The sequence below is a fragment of the Phallusia mammillata genome, chromosome 2 (assembly GCF_965637545.1).
Source record: "Phallusia mammillata chromosome 2, kaPhaMamm4.hap1.1, whole genome shotgun sequence".
NCBI lineage: Eukaryota > Metazoa > Chordata > Ascidiacea > Phlebobranchia > Ascidiidae > Phallusia > Phallusia mammillata.
This window is the reverse complement of record NC_137253.1, coordinates 7,235,771-7,254,448: the sequence shown is the minus strand read 5'-3', so window position 1 is coordinate 7,254,448 and position 18,678 is coordinate 7,235,771. Positions and strand designations below refer to the sequence as shown.

Here is an 18,678-nt window from a genome sequence, read left to right as displayed (position 1 = left end):
GATACGTCCCTAACATTCGGACAAGCGAGACAACAAATAACTACAATTAAGTTTATAGTCATTCAGTCTTAAGGACTTCTACACTCTCGTATGTGAACAGTTTGATACGATCACTGTAATTTGACCTGACTCAGTTTAACGCAACAAACGCTCGCCCAGGCGAAGAAATACCTAGCGCAACATGTTGCTGTGGCAGTCAACAAAACTTTACGGCTACGACAGGTTGCTAGTCTGTTTCAATCAATCCAAAAGCCACAGAAATGTACATTAGCTGACCAGCACTTTTCCTATTACTGCAGCATCCTCATTTACTGTTTGAACACTTTATGTTCAAACGCATACTTCACATCTTTTCAGTTGGTCGTGCACGGCTCATGCTAGTCAGACATAGTTACTTCGGTTACACGCTTAGGTGAGCACGCAGGGGAGGAAAAAAAGCAAGTCACAGACAGTGTGGCATTCAAGTCAGCCAAGTGGAACAATTTTGTTTGAGCAGAATTTTACCTGGTGGTAAGCAGATTGTATAGGTTGGGAAAGATTACCGATATTTTTTCAAACGGCACAATGAACCCATGCAACAATAACACCAACTGTAGAAACAATTACATGTATTTTCTCCGACATGCATTATGGTATTATTAACTCTACTTTTGCTTGTCTGGTATCGCATAGCAGTTAAGAACTTGTTTGTGCACTTGTGGCGAGATAAAGCTTCGGCCTAATTTCTACAGCAATTAACGACTCTTGAGTCCTATATTACAAATACCAGGAAAATGGCCAACGACGCCTACAAGCAGACAATGTGTTTCTACGTCAGGGAGACACCCAGTCGGTTTGTTTTTATCTTCACATATCGCCATACTTTGAATGAGGTTTGTAATGATACAGCGGCTACATATATACAACATATCACAAAAGTGTTAACACCTTGACAACATGCGAACAACTTTTGGCACTATTTAACGTAAAAACCTGACCATATGTATATTCAGGTTTCCTTTGGAGTTAAATCGCCGGGCACAAATATCACATGCAAACGGATTTTCACCTGTGTGAATCAGTTGATGTTGCTTTAAGGATTCAAGTAAACCAAATCGTTTCTCACAAACATCACATCGATAAGGTTTCTCTCCAGTGTGAGTCCTTATGTGTTTTTGTAAATCACCTTTGGAACGAAATAATTTTTCACAGTAATCACATTTAAATGATTTTTCACCTGTGTGAGTCATCATGTGTTTTGTGAGCGTTCTTGATTAGGTAAATGATTTCTCACAAATTTCGCACTTAAACTTTCTTTCTCCGGTATGAATACTCACATGTTTTCCTCAGCCTTTGCAAATCTCGTTTTTCGCCAAAACGCTTATCACACACATCACATTTGTGAGGTCTGATTCCAGTATAAACCAACAAGTGTCTTTGCATATTTGCTCAATCTTTGAATCGTTTTTCGCAAATCTCACACTTGAAAGGCCGTTTATCGCTCTGTACAAGCATATGAGTGTTGCAGTTTCCTCATTTGTTAAATCTTTTATCACAGACATCGCATTTGAAAGGCTTTTTATCAGAATGAACCACTGTGGCGCCCAAAAATGTCTTTATATAAAACTCTACAATAACACTATATAAAACTCTACAATATTGGCAAAGTCACTGCCCTGCACAAAAATCAACACAACTGAACAGTACGACAGCCGGGGAAGAACTCCTCGCAACAACACGTGGCCCGCAAAAGGACTACAAAACACTCGAAAAAGGGATCGCGACAAAACTAGTAAAAGAAACAAGGAAACCAACAAGTCACGTGGTCGTAACGCACCGGTCAATTATCATCGCCCTAGCGGCTTACTTTAGAATGTAACACCTGAGATTGTAGCCGGAATGCTGCGAAAGGCAACGACAGAGGAGGAGTTAAATTAGGTGCAGTGAACACAATGTGTGCCGTGGGTTAAATTCCCGTATAATGATAAACAAGGCACTGGAAAGCAAAACGAACAGTTAAATGGTAAACGTGAACGTACAAAAAGATGTGAAGCGGAATTAAAGTGAAAAACATGAAAATCACATCGTGAAATTAAGGTAACTATACGTTTTAGGAAAATAAGCCTATACACAGAAAACAACTCTTGATAAACAAACTTAGTGAACTAAAGACAATACAAGACACAGGTGGTGGCTAACGTGAAACAAGGTGATAACACAACGACGCAAAAATTACGGTAACACCACCATGTGTACTTTCATGTCGCATTTCCGTCTGAATCTGCCGTCGCATATTTCGCACTGAAAAGGTCTTTCTCCAGAATGTATCATCATGTGCCACTTGCGACCCTCTTTTCGAGCAAATGACTTTTCACAAACGTTACCCTTGAAACGTTTTGCTTCAGGTCCAAGTTTAGACTTTGTAGTTTTCTTTGATACGATTTGGTCGGTAAAGGTAATCCCCCTGCTATCAGTAGTTTGCATGCTTTTAGTAGCTACTATAACTTCTTCTTGGTTACATGTTGAGGCATATTTGCAGCCTGTGGCCTTCAAACGTATTTTCAAATGGTCTTTAAAAAGTTGTATTTGCTTAAACCTTTTCTCACAAAACTTGCATTTGAAATTTTTCTCAGGGCAACCTTCCATCTTAGGTACAAATTTTATATTCTATTTCTAGCACCTGTGATAACTAACACCAGATATTGTTGTTGTCATGCTATAACTTACATACAAGTAAAAGTATAGATGTGTGATTTTAGCTAATAAATCAGGTATAGCCAACACAGCTTTAAATATCCCCTTATCCCGGTCTGTTGACAATTTAATCCAACTTTACATGTAACCCAGGCATTATAACCAAACACAACATTAAGGATTCTAGTCTCATACACCGTACTAGTCTCATATGTAAACACAACACAAAAGGTTTTACTTTTCTCTCTTTACAAGCACTCAACCATGAATACAAGTGGACTGCCGACCTAGACACCATAATAGGCGACTGCCCAGTGGTCAAGAAACACGCATCTGTGTACACTGACGGTGATATAGCGGAAATAAAGTGTAGGACACTACAAACGTTGCATCATTTAGACAACTGTACTTGGGTTCTATTTCAGGATCTTATTTTCTGGTTCGGTTAGAATTCGAGAAAAATTCACATTTTAAATTTTTACACCGGAATGCATAGAGCCTTTTACCATTTTTTGGAATTATAGGGTAAAAAAATAGAAAAAAATCTCGATTATTAAAAAAATAACCTATAGCCTTTTCTTTTTTTAGATTTTGGATGGTTAAATTAAAACTGGTTTAAACCGAGTTCTGCCTCCAACCGAACTACAAACTGGATTTAAAAATCAGCAAGTCTGACCCGATTTTTGAAAATCCCAAGACTTTCCTTTCGCTTTTTTCGATTTTTAGAAGTGACAAAAATACGTTTTGGGTGGTCTTTCGTCGAAATATTCCGGTTTCAAACTGCTTTTGACCGGTTTCTGCCTCTTACCGTACCTCCACACCGGTTTAAACCGGACTTGAAAATCGACAAATTTGACCCGATTTTTGAAAAAAACCTAAGGCTATGGACTTCCCTACTCTTCAGCGCCACTACTGTCGTTGTGTCTTTATTTTGTAAAATTTGATTGTTAGCACGTAAAGTTATGTGTGGCCTATTTATTAACTTATTAATGTTATATGCTTTAGTATGGTTTATTATAATTTTAGAATAACATACATCAGCTGAAATACATAAAAAGCTGTCGGTTTGAGTTACAATTTTATGTCAATTACTGCAATTCGATTTACTTCTGTCAGTCCTTGTAGATTGGAGGTAAGAAAATCGTTACAAAACGGGCAAAAAGTCATTTTCTGCCCAATTACGTCGTATTAAAAAGCACGTGCCTTTAGGAAGCAAAGAAAGGCATGGGTAATTAAAAAAAATGGATCAAAGTTTAATGTTTCAAATTCGTTTTTTTTAACACCCAAAGTCCGTCAGAATAGAAAAGCTACACAGCAAATGGGATTAATTGTTTTCTTTGCTTCTATTCTAATGATTTTAGCTTTTGCTCAACAGTATCAAAAACTTTTCGATGAATTGTCGATAAAATCTTGCATTTTACGAATGGTTTATTTTTATTCTGGATACAACGGCAAAAACATACACATAAAATAATATCACCAGACTAATTTCTGAGCATTTATATTCTAATATTTTTAACATTCGAACTTCTTCGGTTTCTTTGTGGAAACTTGATTTGGAAATTTTAAAATTTTGCGCTGCTTTTAAAACAAATATACTATAGTATTCATTAGAAGGCTTTCTTCGTAATTCTCTGATCTGTTTAACTATAATAGTCTGTACAGCCAATGTCTTTTCACCAACTGCACTGGTTAGACTTTATTCTTCGAAACAGTGTGTATTGTCTGCAGCTTACTTATCATTGTATCGACACATTGATTTACCTTTAAAAAATTTTTAAGTTAATGCAAAAAGCTTTTATTGCTTTGATGTCTCAGAGTTTTTTTTGTAATCAGTAAACTATTTTGCTCCGCTACGCCACCAGGTGTATGCATATTATTGGAATTCCAATCGTATGATGAGGTCACTTAGTATCTCAATTATGGTCATTGTTGCACATTGTTGTAGAACATATATTCTAATCCATATGATTAAAAGTATACATACCATGTGATCAAAAGTATACAGACTTTATTATGATATTGGGTAAAAAAATAACACGTCTTAGGTGTTAAAAGTTGTAATTAAATTACTATACTCCAAGTATTATGATTTAGAAAAAAAAAAATCACATAGGTAATCTCTGAGCCAGGGGTACGGCCCGACGTCGTTTCATTTGGCCCGCGAGTGTTGTTGTTCTTGATATACAGCTTAAAAAAAACTAAACCTTCAGGTAATTTAATGTAAAAGTATTTCTGCAACAACAGGTAGGATTAACTTCACTTAGTTTGATCCAAAGGCAGTTTGTTACATAACAGACCATACTAAAACTATCAAGGCCTTCACTATTGTGCGCGAACAAACGCCTTTATATTGTTAATTGTGGTGGAATAAATGAGTTTTGCCTTTTGAACAGATTCCTTAATTTTTAACGTTTATTTGAAATGGCGCGTCGTTAGGGCTTGTAACCTATGTGGCTCTCACAAAGATATTTTTAATGTTATACAGCCCGCAGATTGCTGACCCCTGCTCTAAGCAACCCTGGCTTGATCTAACTCTGCTGATTCCAACCATTTTGAGTGTCAGTAATCACTCCAAACGATTGGCTACGCGATATTTGCCTTTATTTTATCATTTTAGGTTTAGACGATAAGAAACTTGCATGTTAAATTTGGAGTTGAATAAATTTTAAATTCCGTTTTATTCAACTCTAAATTAAAAGGAGAAGGCTGCACTGCAAATTGGATAAATCGTTCCTTTTTCCTTCGTTTCTGGTAATTTAATGTTTGCTCAACAGTACTATAAAATGCATGTTAAATCATAAATTAAATCTTGCGTTTCACAAATAGCTTTTTTTATTCTGGGTACAACGACAAACGCCATGTACATAATATATTATCATCAAACTTGTTTGTTTGTTTTCATTTCTAACATTCAAAACAGAAATAAATAATATAAAAAATGCTAAATAGTTTTTGTACACACTTTTTCATTTTAAAATTTTTGTGCTACTTTCTAAACAGTTATATTGTAGTAGCCTATTCGACTTTTAAAACTTTTTACCTTTTATTTCAACTACAAGTATTCATTTAATAGGAAATTAAGATTTTAGTTTTTAGAATTAAGATTGGAAAATGTAATACATTCATGCATGTGGTCATAATACAATCATGTTGTACAGTAACCACGTTCAGTTGTTACGTCATCAATCGCTATGTCACCCCGGAAAAGCTCCTGGTCTTTGTTCTCTCCAACTGTTCCCTCGAACACAACCTGGAATTGTTCCGTCGAAGCAATGGTTTCACTTCCATAATGCCAAACGTCACCTGATAATACTGTTAGTTAAACATGTAACACATATAAGATCAACATGACCTAGTCCTATATTATGCACTAGTAAGCAACTGGTGCGTCATGATACGTTTCTAAGTGTGGTGTAACTAACTATAACTGGACAAACCTTCTGTGACAAATTGTTACAACGGGAGAGTTGAACAAATCCACTATAACATTGTAAATGTTTTTGGGGATGGGTAAACATGGTTAAGAGTCAAAACTGCTTTACGTCACAACCACCACAAGATAAATTCGATTTTAATCAACAAAAAACAAATTGTGTCAGAAAAAGAGCATTTTGCCACCATTTAAAAAAGTTTTGTGCGAGGCGTGGCATTATTGCTAGCTGTACAAAATTAATGATGTTTTCTGTAGCATCTTTTGTTTTTTATTTAACAATTTAGTCTCTTTCCTTACCTTGACTACCGCTCAGGCTCCATATTACTTCGTTTGGAAGAGTTGTTTTCTTTAAATAGACTTTCAAGGTCCCAATGCTGCTGCCCTATGAAAACAACATGCGTCGATTTTGTTCAGATTTTTGTTGCTTTAAAGCAGGGGTGTGCAACCTTTTTCGTCGGTGGGCCATATAACCAATTTCGGACATCAAGCGGGGGCCACACAATTTTTTTCATGTACCGTATTTACACTGGTTTAGCTTATTCTTGTTACGAAAGGCAACTTAGGAAATTCCGAAAACTAGCGCGGATTTTTTGCAAAAATGTGCATTTTTACTCTGACTTATTTTAAAGTCAACAGTTTTTAAAAGATGGCAATTTACTATTGTATTGTCATTACAAAACAAATAAAAACACGATTTGTTTTTCAAACAAACTCCTAGATTTGCGGGTCTCTATAGTCCCAAATGTTACTTGCAATAACCCAATGTTTTATACGTCACCCCTGCAATACTTACATTCATATGGTAGTAAAACTGAAGGCATTCACCTACAACAAAAAAACTAATTTAAAAATCATACATTTATTCCCATTTACGCATTTAGATAACCTAAGACGGTGCAGTAGATATAACCTATGTAAAAGCCATTTTTGTCTTAAGTCAACACCCTACGTCAGATACTGTCGCACCCCAAAGATCCCATATATACAAACGCGGCAAGAGGTGTGGTGTACGCAATCCCGTGTGAACAGTACAACGAGATTTACATCGGCAAAACGTGGAGGTCTTTGAATACGCGCCGAAAAGAGCATGAAAGGGATGTCGCCAAGAAAGATGCCAAAAAATAGCATTAGCACAACATGCTACTGTCCTCAATCACACCGTTAACTTTTCTGCTGCCCAGGTGTTAGCGAGAGAAACCGACTTTCACAAGCGAGGTTTCCTGGAGTCGTGGAACATACATACTCACACCAACACGATGAAGGCTAAAACGGACATTCTAATGCCGATTACTTATCGGTCGCTTTTGCACCATTGAGCTAGGTGTTATCACTCGACCATTGGTGTGCACTGCGTTTTTTACCACCGCCCCTCCTTTTTTGTGTATAATGACTTGTGTTTGCCGTTTATGTTATTACCCTAAAGAAGGTATCTCGTATGGGACATCGAAACGTTGGCTTACTTTAATAAAGACTCCCGGAAAAGCTAAAAAAAATTGTTGATGCAATGTGCCTGACAGCAACAGTTGATTCATCCCATCATATATTTGTTACATGGCCAATATCTTTATTTGTCAAATTATGTCATGTTAAATTTTTTGTGCTTTTGTGCTTCAACTTTCTAAACTAATATGCTACTTTTTTAAGATATATAATATGTCTTTTTTACCAACTGTTGGTGGCAATGTTGGAGAAACAAGTCTTGCTTTGTCATTAAGCTGTCGAGGAGCGCTGGTTTCTATGTACATGTAGTGACCTATGAAATAATATGTATTTAATTAAATTAACAGTTCTATACGTTTCTGGTAACTTGTTCGTTAATTTTCAAAACTTGTTTCCTTTGTTTGTTTGTTTGAAGTATCATAATTTAAAAAGTGTTTAATTATTCCATTTTATCCTGCCACGTATAAAATATAACACAACTTTTTGTATGCATCTGGCTATATAAGTACCAAACTATGACTTGTTCGTTAGGATTATTGTTTTGATGAATAGTTTTGATTTTCTGACATGATACTTGAGTTCTAACCTTCATCAGTTCCCAGTGTATGATCTGCACTTGGACCTGTAGCTTGTGAACGTGTGGACCCGTTATTTAATGTCCAACTAAACTCAGCGCTCAAATCATCAGTAAAGTCACATAAACCACTTTCGAAGTCACAACTCAAAGATACCGGTACTGAAAAACAAGTACAAGAAACCTTGGTGTAGGCCAAATGGGTAACCTTGAATAAGGGTTTAATTTTTTTTTAAAGCAGGACTGTACCTGAACAGTCTGGACCTTCATTTAACCACTGGTCTTCACCGAGACAAATATTTAAGCTTTCGCCAACAATGGACCCGGATTCGCATGTGTAATTCACACGTTGACCTTGTACGTATGGACCAGTAGGGGTAGAGGTGACGTTTTGACTTGCTGGGGCTTCACTGCAAGCTGTAAGTATCAAAAACAATGTTTTAGTCAGGAATCAGTGCATTAATGTTAATCAAATTTGCAGTGTTAACTGACGAATGTGGAAAAAAACATGGCAGCATGACATCATCGCCTTAGATCCAGCAATCCAGAAATTTTGCTCAAGAAGATACGTGCATTTAAAGTATGACAAACAGTTCAAAACTGCATTGTAATTTTAGCTTGTGACTGTAACCCTAGCACTGGAATTTGACTTACTGGTGCAAAATCCGCAAGACATTGTGCAATATTCCTGATTATCTTCTACGTATTCAGGGTGGTTACAGTAACCAAATTCCACATTATCTGAGCAGTTTTGGTGATCAACGCAGTCTGAAAAAAATCGGAGTGGTTACGGTACTGGGATTCATTTTTGTATTACTGTCTCCGATAGGAGACTTCATGGCATATTTTATAAGAAAACTCTTTTGAACATGATCTTGGTGATTGGATTAATTTCATACGACGGTAAGCATATCAAGCTTGTTACAAACTGTCACTGATTCGTCCTTATTTAACCGATACCTTTGGAACAAAAAGGAGCCGGGCCCGACCAAGATCTGTTAGTGTAGTGTACCTTATTGTAAAGCTCATATTAACTTATACCTTGGTAGCAGACTGGAGCCGGGTTAGACCAAACATTATTGGTACACAGGTTAGTAATTGATCCACCGAGAACACGTCGCGGGTTGCATTGATATGTCACAGTGCTTCCTGTGGCGTAGTCTCTGTTTTTCGGGTTGATGCCGTCGCTTGCAATCATGGGAGGTGGGCCACATGCATTCGCTGCAACCAAACTAGGTAGTTGCGTTGTGTGATACAATGAGAAAATAAAGCATTTAAGTTTGTGCAAAACAAAAGGTTTATCCTAGTATAAAGCCTTTCGATTCATAGCAATAAAAAATGATTTGCAAATTCACTTACATGTATCGCATCCAGGAAGAACATTTAGTGTCCAGTAAGGGCTTCCATTTGCCATGCATGTGCTCACTTTATCGCCTATCTCCTCAGCAGATGTATTGACATATTCGTACGTGATATTGTCACCCACCTTGTAAGGCCCATCCGGGGTGATAGAAAGAATGGGATCAGTAAATGGATCAGGACATTCTGTGGTAATGAAATCAAATTGCTGTCAACCCATAACCAACCTCGAGACAAACTGTTTAATAGTTCACCAGAATGCCCAATTACTTTGCTCCAATCAGGGCTATGTTTGCCACATCGAAAAAATCTATTACACTAGTGTGAGGCTTTGATGTTACACTATAACATACGTCGTATGCAGGTTGGTGCAGTATCTACAGTCCAGGAGTCGTCCACCTGGCAAGTATTGGATTCGGCACCAACCAGGATATAGTCAGTGTCACACGTATATGTCACAGTGACATCTGCTTGGTGGGTTGTTCCGCTTGGGTCGTTTTCACCGTTAGAGTCAATCGTAGGCATTCCAGTACAAGGGGTGTCTGGGCAGAGATCTGGCCTGGTTATTTTTGTGGTTTTATTTGAACACAAGCAAGATGGCATTGATAACTTGAGTTTGCCCTCTGTACATTTGATTGGCGGGTAACAAAATTGCACAAAACTAAAGCTACATTTGAGAAAAATCAAATGCCTTTAAGGCAGTGAATTCCGCATTTTTACGAATCGCATTGCTGTAGTTTGTACAAGGTCTGTTCTTGTGTCACAAGAATGAAAATATATTGAATATAGCGTGTAGTATTTTGCATTCTCTTCTAAGAGCGATGAAACTGTGTGAAATTTTGACTTACCATCGCAAATCACTGGGTTACACGTTTTGTAGCAAGCGCTCATGATGTTAGCTTGGTTGCAATATCCTTGGGCTAAGTAAATCGAACAGGCGCTCTGTGGCAACTCATCTACACATGCTGAAGTGCCTGAAAGTAAATTCTATTACATGACCACTCAGTTACCCACAATCACAAAATCTTGCATGCATTCAGAATCATGATCCTTGTCGTCCGAAATTCTTTGAGATTTTAAAGGTGCCAAAACGAGTTTAATTGCTATTGCAACCTTGTGTTTAAACTTAGGTAAGAACATTCCGTTTTCGATTTTAAAAATAAGAACTACTTCGACCTTGTGGCCTCAAATTGTTTCACACTGCATTATGACACTGCTATAATTCAATTACTATCGGCAAATGCCGCATAATTCAGTTTGTCTACTTTGTTTTCATCGCTGTGTAAGTTACATACCTTGGCATAGGCCGATGCAGAAAGAGACCAAGAGCATGAAAAGAGAGATCTTCATTGCAAACTTATTCTGGAACAACTGTGCTTACTTATTTTAATCGCTCAGAAGAAGTTAAAATAATGTTTCCCTTCACCTGATGTTTTCCCTTCACCTGTTTTGCAAATTATACAAACAAAAACTTTTGGATAATTATTTGACCCTGTGTGTTTTTTGCGTTTGTGCCATGCTTTTCATACGCATTATTTTCGTGCAGTGAACATTTCGCTTGTATTCCTCTCGCCAGTTCCCTAGCAACCACGTGTCATATCTACTTACTTTAACAGGACCAATAGCGTACATCAATTATGTCCTTGCAACCTGCGTACAATAACTAGTTTCCATTATCTAATTGCTCCAGTTGTGTGACTATTATTTTCTCTTCTTTCCTGCCTACTTATATTTATTTCTGTATACGGGTGGCTGGCCTGATGACCGGTAAGGTCCCTTCGCCATCCGCCAGTTGCTTGATTTTTGTATTTCATTGTATGCAATAACCGTATGCGCAACTGAAAAATAAATATGATATGATATGATTCGGCGCCACTAGTGTTGCTGTGTCTTTATTTCGCAAAATTTGATTGCTAGCACGTAGAGATATGTGTGGCTTATTTATTAATTTATTAAAGTTATATGCTTTAGTATAGTTCATAACAATTATCGAATAACATACATCAGCTGAAATAAATTTGAAGACACTAAACCTGTCGCTGTATTTTGATTGCTTTAGCTGCTAAAGTTTAGCATTTCACAAATCGAAAGATATGCATATAAACAAATTGTCACCAAACTATATTCACAGCTATTAACATTTTAAACAGTCGAAATGAAAAAAAGGAAATTATCAAATAATACCAAAACGATCTTTTTTAGTTTGTACTAACTTTTATGGGTCTTTCAAGTTTTAATGCTCCGTGAAAAAACAGTAATATTATAGTGTTCAATTTTAGAAATCAATATTCATATAATAGCAAATAATTGAGGGTTGTGCTATAAACATATAATCGGTCACATTCGTGCATTTCGTCTTAAAACATTCCGATTTAACAGGGACCCTTCGTGATTGTTACGTCATCAATCGCTATGTCACCAGTGAAAGAAGGACCGCTTGTACCCTCGAAGACAACCTGGTATGGCTCCGTCGAAGTAATGGTTGCGCTTCCCAGTAACCAAACATCACCTAATGACATGATTTAGTTTTACTTGTAACCAATGTGGCATCAAAGGGGGCCAAGTTTTATCTCATACACCAGTTTTGTCCTATACTGGTAAGTCATGAGGCGTTATTATGTGTAGTGTGTTGAATTGAAACTCGGCAAACATTTCATAACAAATTTAAATGTTACAACAGACGGACAGTTGCAGCGAGCATGGCAGTGAAACAAACAAATGTTCCACCAAAATAGTGTAAATCACAAAGTGTTTTAAGGATTGCGTTAAAATGGTTGCGTGGGCACTGCCTTAACCTCAATAACCACCAGATAAATTCGATTTAAATGGGCAGATATTTTTTAGAAAGAAATCACCATTTAGGGTGGGGATTTTGTACGAGGTTTACCTTTAGTGTTAAGTGCGTGAAATTGAAGTTTGCTGCAGGTTTGTTTGTTTTGTCAAAATGTTCAATCTCTTTCCTTACCTTGATTACCGCTCAGGCTCCATATTACTTCGTTTGGAAGAGATGTTCTCTTTAAAAAGGCTTCCAAGGTCCTTGTGGTGTTGCCCTATGAAAACAATCTGTCTGTTTTTTATTTGATCTAAAAAGAAGATTCGCAATGCTCTAAAGCAGGGGTGTGCAACCGGCGGCCCGCAGGCCACAATCCGGCCCGCCAAGCTATTTAGTGTGGCCCTCGCCAACACACTGATTCAGCGAAAAATGTAATTTTTCTGGAAATTCTGCAATTTTTTCCACTAGTTTTTGGTAAATCTCCTAAGTTGCTATACTATAGGTAACAAGTATAAGCTAAACCAGCGTTTTCCAACCACTGGGCCATATAACAGTTTGCAGCGAAAGTGACGTAATAATTCCCATTGCCTCGTAAACAATTATTTTGTTGTGAAAGCCAGTGTTGCGGCGAAACTCAACATGTTTAAGAAAATAAATGTATTTATGCTTTTAAATTTATTGTGTACATGAAAAAAATCTATGACTCTCGCTTGATGTCCGCAATTGGTTATATGGCCCACCGACGAAAAAGGTTGCACACCCCTGCTCTAAAGCTTGGAGCATATATTTGTTTTCAATGTGTTAACTAATTTTAGGGTCTACAACTTGCAGGTTATAGTTACTATTATATTGTCATTACAAAAAAACGTCAATTGGAACGAAATACTCGAATTATTGTAAGTATGTCACGTAGTGGATTTGATACTCACAAACATATGATAGTAAAACCGAAGGCATTGACCTGTAAAAAAATATCAAAATTCAAAAACGGATAATTAACATTACATGCATCTGGGCATGCCTTTAGGTATGCATTAGACATAACCTAAGTAAGTTGCATTTCTAAAGTCTAAAAATGCAAAAATCGCTATTTTCAAATATCGGTGTAAGATTAAAGACTAATTAAAGTCTACAGTTAGTGTATACATGTCCGAAAAAAATGCAAAAATAACAATATTCAAAAGCACTAAACAACTTTATTTCTATATACTACGATTGTAAAGTATCACGTTTGCGTTTTTAACCCGTTAAATATTATGTGCAGAGCAACGTAATATGTCTAATTATATTCTGTTTATTTTCAATACGTGTGTTTCACTTTGTGTAAAAATGTCTACACTATTTGAACACACAGCTGTATCTAAAGTTTATACTAAAACAATTTGATCGATGAGATGCAAATTTAGATAATTGATTACATTTGGTTGGTGCCAACGTTGGTGAAACAAGTCTTGCTTGGTCAGAATCACGCCGAGGATTACTGGTTTCAATATACATGTAGTAACCTACAAAAATACATAAATACATCAATCAATCAATTTTATTTGTTTCAGCGCCCGAGCATAATAACAAGACAGGCAGCATGCTGGTAAACGTGTAAAATAAGGGTTGAAACAAAAAGGGTGCATCTGGAGCCACAGTTGCCTATTTTAAAAGCTGACCCTATTTATGTGATAGTAAATTTTTGTACAAATTGTGAACACAAGAAGAAAAAATAAAAATAAAGTAAGCACTGCGTAATAACTGATTTTCCTGTAAATGCAGCAAGTAAATAATAAATGAACATGAATCTGCGTGAAAATACGACAGTAACAGTAAGTTTGCATTTCTTCGGGCAGTACTCGCACGCTTGTCTGGCGGGGTAATTAATAAAATATATCTTTGTTGTCAGGTTTAATTTTCGTGTACAAATTTTATACCTGTTTGTTTCGTACTATGTGTTTATGGGATCTAATTTTTTATGCCGCTGGGCCCTAATAAATGTCAAGTTTATGACATGATCATAATTGGAACTGTTGTTCAAATATCCTTTTTTGCAATACCCAAGCACTAACCTTCAATAGTTCCCAGTGTGTGATCTACACTTGGACCTGTCTGAAACGACGGTGTGATCCATCTATTTTTGGTCCAAGTAAACTCAGCGCTCAAGTCATCGGTGAAGTTGCAAAAATCACTTTCGAAGTCACAACTAAACGGTATCCCGGCTGGAAAACATAACACAATCACTCATTTTACGTCCATTGTTAAAATTGTTTTCAAACTGTGTCAGGTTTAATCATGAACATAACTGCCAAAGAACTGGTGTAAGTTATATAGAATAGAATACATCATGCAGACGTTTCAACAACCTCTATTGTCATCATCAGTGCAGGTTGTCAATCGAGCTGTTGTTGAAACGTCTACATGATGTATTCTATATACACCAGCAGTTCTTTGGCAGTTATGTTTATGATCAAATTTCTTTTCAAGTCCGTGTATAGATTGTCAGGTTATAACTTATGTGAACTTTGACAACTATTATTTGATTTTGGGATAAAACTAAACAGAACCATACCAGAACAATTGGGACTTTTGTTAAACCACTGGTCTTCACCCAAACATATATTCGAGTTTTCGCAGATAATGGACCCATATTCGCAGGTGTAATTCACACGTTGGCCTTGTACGTATGGACCAGTAGGAGTAACGGTGACGTTTTGATTTGCCGGGGCTTCACTGCAATCTGTGAGTGCATAAAAGAGCTTGAAGCTTACCATTGTGTAGAGTTAAATGAGACCTAAACTTAGTTGATAAACAACGCTTTTCAGATCATAAACGAGGCAGTAAATTAATCAGAAAAATATTAGCTGTGGAATATTTTAAAGAGAAACGTTTATTTTTGTAAGATTATCACTTCATATGTGTTAAATTTGGTGAACTTAATATAGTTTGTGCTTTTCGTGCATTTTACTACATGATAGTAAAGATGAGTAAGTACCAATCCAATCTAATAACCTTGGGTAACAAACGCTTTTTGACTTACTGGTGCAAAATCCGCAAGATTTGCGGCAATATTCCTGATTATCCTCCATGTAGTCTGGATGATTGCAGTAACCAAACTCCACATTATCTGAACAGTTTTGATGGTCTACGCACTCTGAAATAACAAAAACAGTTTTGGTCTCAATAGGTTTACTTTATGAGTTGATGTGCTATAATGTCCAGGAGTTAGGTGTGAAATTGTGCAACTTCTTCTACAAGCTTGTTAGGACAGATTGAAGATTTTTTTTTACTTTTTAAGGGTGCGAGTGGTGCTGAATGTTGTATGGACACCAAGTTCAAGAACTGGATAATTTAAAGTGATACCTTCATAACAAATAGGTGCCGGGTTAGACCAAACGTTATCAGTGCACAGGTTAGTCATTGATCCAGCGAGAACACGTCGCGGGTTGCATTGATATGTCACAGTGCTTCCTGTAGCATAGTCTCTGTTTTCCGGGTTGATGCCGTCGCTTGATATCGTGGGAGGTGGGCCGCATGCATTTGCTGCAACCCAATTAGATTGCTGTGTTAAATAAAGCGTTTTATTGGTGCAAAAACATCTGTCTTAAACTATTATAAAACATTTCGACTCGTAGTAATAACTTACAAAAATATTTACAAATTCACTTACATGTGTTGCATGTAGGAAGAACATTCAATGTCCAGTAAGGGGTTCCATTTGTCATGCAAGTGCTCACTTTATCGCCTATCTCCTCAGCAGATGTATTGACACATTCGTACGTGATATTGTCACCCACCTTGTAAGGCCCATCCGGGGTGATAGACAAAGAGGGATCAGTAAGTGGATCTTGACATTCTGTGGAAATGAAATCAAATTACTGTCAACCCCTAGCTGTTTAATATTTGTCGTTTATGTGAATAGAATGCCCAAGCACTGTGCCTCAATCATAGCTATGAATATCCCATTTTAAAATATTATCAATTTTTTTTACATTAACTTACGTAGTGTGCAGATCGGTGCAGTATCTACAGTCCAGGAGCCGTTCACTTGGCAAGTATTGGATTCGGCGCCATCCAGAACGTAGTTAGTATCACACGTATACGTCACACTTACACCTGCTTGGTGGGTTGTTCCGCTTGGGTCGTTTCCACCGTTAGAGGCGATCGTGGGCATTCCAGTGCAAGGGGTTTCTGGGAAGAATATTCTACGAAATTAGATTTGCGATAAATGCAATATGAACAGAAATAATCAGATTTTGGTAATATGTCTAAAACTACAAGCGGTTCACAGTCCCTGTAATTTTCTGTACATGCTTGCCAAAAATGTAAATTGCATTGGATTCATGTGTCTAGTTTTTTGTTTACGTGTCACGCGTAAAATGTAAAACATTCTCTTGTCAATGTATGCCGGAAATGGCCTAGTGCATGTTTGAAACTAAAGGCACATTTCAATGTGTAAATCTGACCAGAAAATTCCCTTCGTAAGTTATAAACTTTAAATGAGCTCCGATTGAAAGAACGAAGCTAAACTAACACAGTCTAGAACCCAAAAGCACATTGTAACCTACCATCGCAAATCACTGGGTTACAAGTTTTGTAGCAAACGCTCATGATGTTAGCTTGGATGCAAAATCCTTGGGCTGAGTGAATCGAGCAAGGATGCTCTCCCAGGACGTCTACGCAATCTGAAAATGATTTGGATATGACGTTAGATCACAACGTTACCTAAATTCAAGGCTTCTAACACGTTATCAAATCTCGGTTAGAACATCGCCAACGAAACGGTAATTGCTATTTTTTGATACTGCAATAAGCCTCTTAGAAGACTGAAATTATAAAAGACATTTATTGCCACTTTAAATCGAAATATAGCGCAAATCTTTTTAAATTATTCCGCCGATTAAACCTTAGTTTTGGGTGGACCTAAAAACTTCAAACCCTTTTTTGTAATGGTCATACTCCTGCTGGTTTTAATTTCACAAAAATCCTTAGACATGCTCTTTCATTGCAGTTTTTGTGTTGGAAAAATCAGTAAGAATAACCAGCGTCTTTCTTTGGAAAAGTTGTATAGTAGAAAAGTCATATATCATATTTATATTATAAATAAATTTGATGTACACCTTGGCATAGACCGACGCTAAAGCAGGCGAAGAGCACGAAAAAATTGATCTTCATAGTAAATCTGTATCAAATTCCTCTAAACTTAAAAATTTTCAACACTGTCTGTCAAAAAACACATTCTAGACGTATATTTTGCTCTGTGTATAAACAGTAAAGACTGAAACAAATCAAAATTGTCCAGTGTAAGCCTGTGCTTTTTCGGACACTACACAAACCTTTTTACCAATTCAAATTTATACAGCACTCTTATTAGATTTATTTTAAACAACACATTCAGTCAAACATAAAAAGTAGACTGATATTCTCGGTTTAGCCCTATCTAATTAATTTGTGATACACGCTTCATACAGCTAGGCATTCTATATAGCAATCCTTAAATGTATCAGCTAACACAGCAGTAACGAATTGCTGTAGCGATTTCTGATTGTGCACTAATCCCCACGCAGCAGATCATTGTTTCGTTACAATGAGGTATTAATTGTTCAGCACTGCAATTCCGCATATTATTGTAAATAACACAGTGGAGATATGGGCGTAAATAGGCATCAACGTTACTAAAGGAAATTGCATCAACGTTACTAAGTGACTTGCGGCTTTTGCTAATTTGGCCCAAAGGGGATTAAAACCACACGTTTTATGTATTTGGAAGTTATAAAATAGAACATACTTTGCACTAAACACATTCATTTATTGTATTTCATATTATTTGACCTGTTTCTCTGGGCTTGTATGGTTGACTTGGTAGACCTTCAACGCCAACTTGCCGTAAACCATTCACTTGCTTCAACTAAACTTCGATGCACTGGGCTAGGTAACATGGGTTTGATTGACGTTTTGGGTTGTGCCGTCCAAGCCTGGAATGTGATGCATACACGTGTTTCTTGCCAAACAGGACCATTTCACTGAAGATTTAAATGTTTACAAAGTATATAGGAGTACATAAATCTGATAAAATATTTGCAATGAAGTAACGAAACCAACAACGATATGTGAAAAAAAAAAGGATTGTTAACTTGCAAAAAATTCGTACTAATGATTTTAAAACTAATTAAACACAGTTAAAGTATAAATCTCGGTATGATTTTAATGGCTTGCGTTCTTAGCTTATATTCCTTTGCAAAGGAACCGGCAAGGTAATTAGGTCAGCAAAACAGTTTTTTTTTACAGTGGAACGTCACTGAAAACTTACCAGAAGCAACCAGAACCTGCAAGAAACACCAAGCGACTGCGTTGATTGCATGTTATTCTTCAAGGCAAAGAATTTTCTGTCAACTTTTTTATCTGAACTAATCAAATTTATCCACCAGTTCCAGACCTTGT

At 36.8% G+C, this 18,678-nt stretch overlaps 2 protein-coding genes, 1 long non-coding RNA gene and 1 pseudogene across 4 annotated transcripts; 1 reads left to right on the top strand and 3 right to left on the bottom strand.

Moving 5' to 3' along the window:
- Positions 1 to 635: 635 nt before the first annotated feature.
- On the bottom strand, positions 636 to 2,625 carry LOC145212896 (uncharacterized; annotated as a pseudogene).
- Positions 2,626 to 5,450: 2,825 nt separating this feature from the next.
- LOC145215285 (MAM domain-containing glycosylphosphatidylinositol anchor protein 2-like) lies at positions 5,451 to 9,424 on the bottom strand. Its single transcript, XM_080083978.1, has 8 exons — positions 9,165 to 9,424; positions 8,778 to 8,891; positions 8,373 to 8,540; positions 8,136 to 8,285; positions 7,776 to 7,862; positions 6,903 to 6,934; positions 6,407 to 6,491; positions 5,451 to 5,979 (listed from the first exon to the last, which is right to left on the bottom strand). The coding sequence occupies exons 1-8, from the start codon at positions 9,319 to 9,321 to the stop codon at positions 5,822 to 5,824; spliced, it is 951 nt and encodes a 316-aa protein (XP_079940104.1). The 5' UTR covers positions 9,322 to 9,424; the 3' UTR covers positions 5,451 to 5,821.
- On the top strand, positions 8,477 to 11,357 carry LOC145215309 (uncharacterized). The gene is made up of 2 exons (XR_013857258.1): positions 8,477 to 8,542; positions 8,605 to 11,357. It is a non-coding gene; the product is annotated as an uncharacterized LOC145215309 (long non-coding RNA).
- A 58-nt stretch (positions 11,358 to 11,415) lies between these two features.
- On the bottom strand, positions 11,416 to 18,581 carry LOC145215268 (uncharacterized). Of its 2 annotated transcripts, XM_080083959.1 has the most exons (13): positions 18,548 to 18,581; positions 18,070 to 18,260; positions 16,806 to 16,922; positions 16,240 to 16,428; positions 15,908 to 16,093; positions 15,601 to 15,780; positions 15,278 to 15,391; positions 14,810 to 14,977; positions 14,310 to 14,459; positions 13,674 to 13,760; positions 13,185 to 13,216; positions 12,448 to 12,532; positions 11,416 to 11,991 (listed from the first exon to the last, which is right to left on the bottom strand). In XM_080083959.1, the coding sequence occupies exons 3-13, from the start codon at positions 16,846 to 16,848 to the stop codon at positions 11,855 to 11,857; spliced, it is 1,371 nt and encodes a 456-aa protein (XP_079940085.1). In that variant the 5' UTR covers positions 16,849 to 16,922; positions 18,070 to 18,260; positions 18,548 to 18,581; the 3' UTR covers positions 11,416 to 11,854. The 2 variants fall into 2 exon arrangements, with proteins under 2 accessions (XP_079940085.1, XP_079940084.1); XM_080083958.1 differs by lacking the exons at positions 18,070 to 18,260; positions 18,548 to 18,581 and adding an exon at positions 17,358 to 18,022.
- Positions 18,582 to 18,678: the final 97 nt, after the last annotated feature.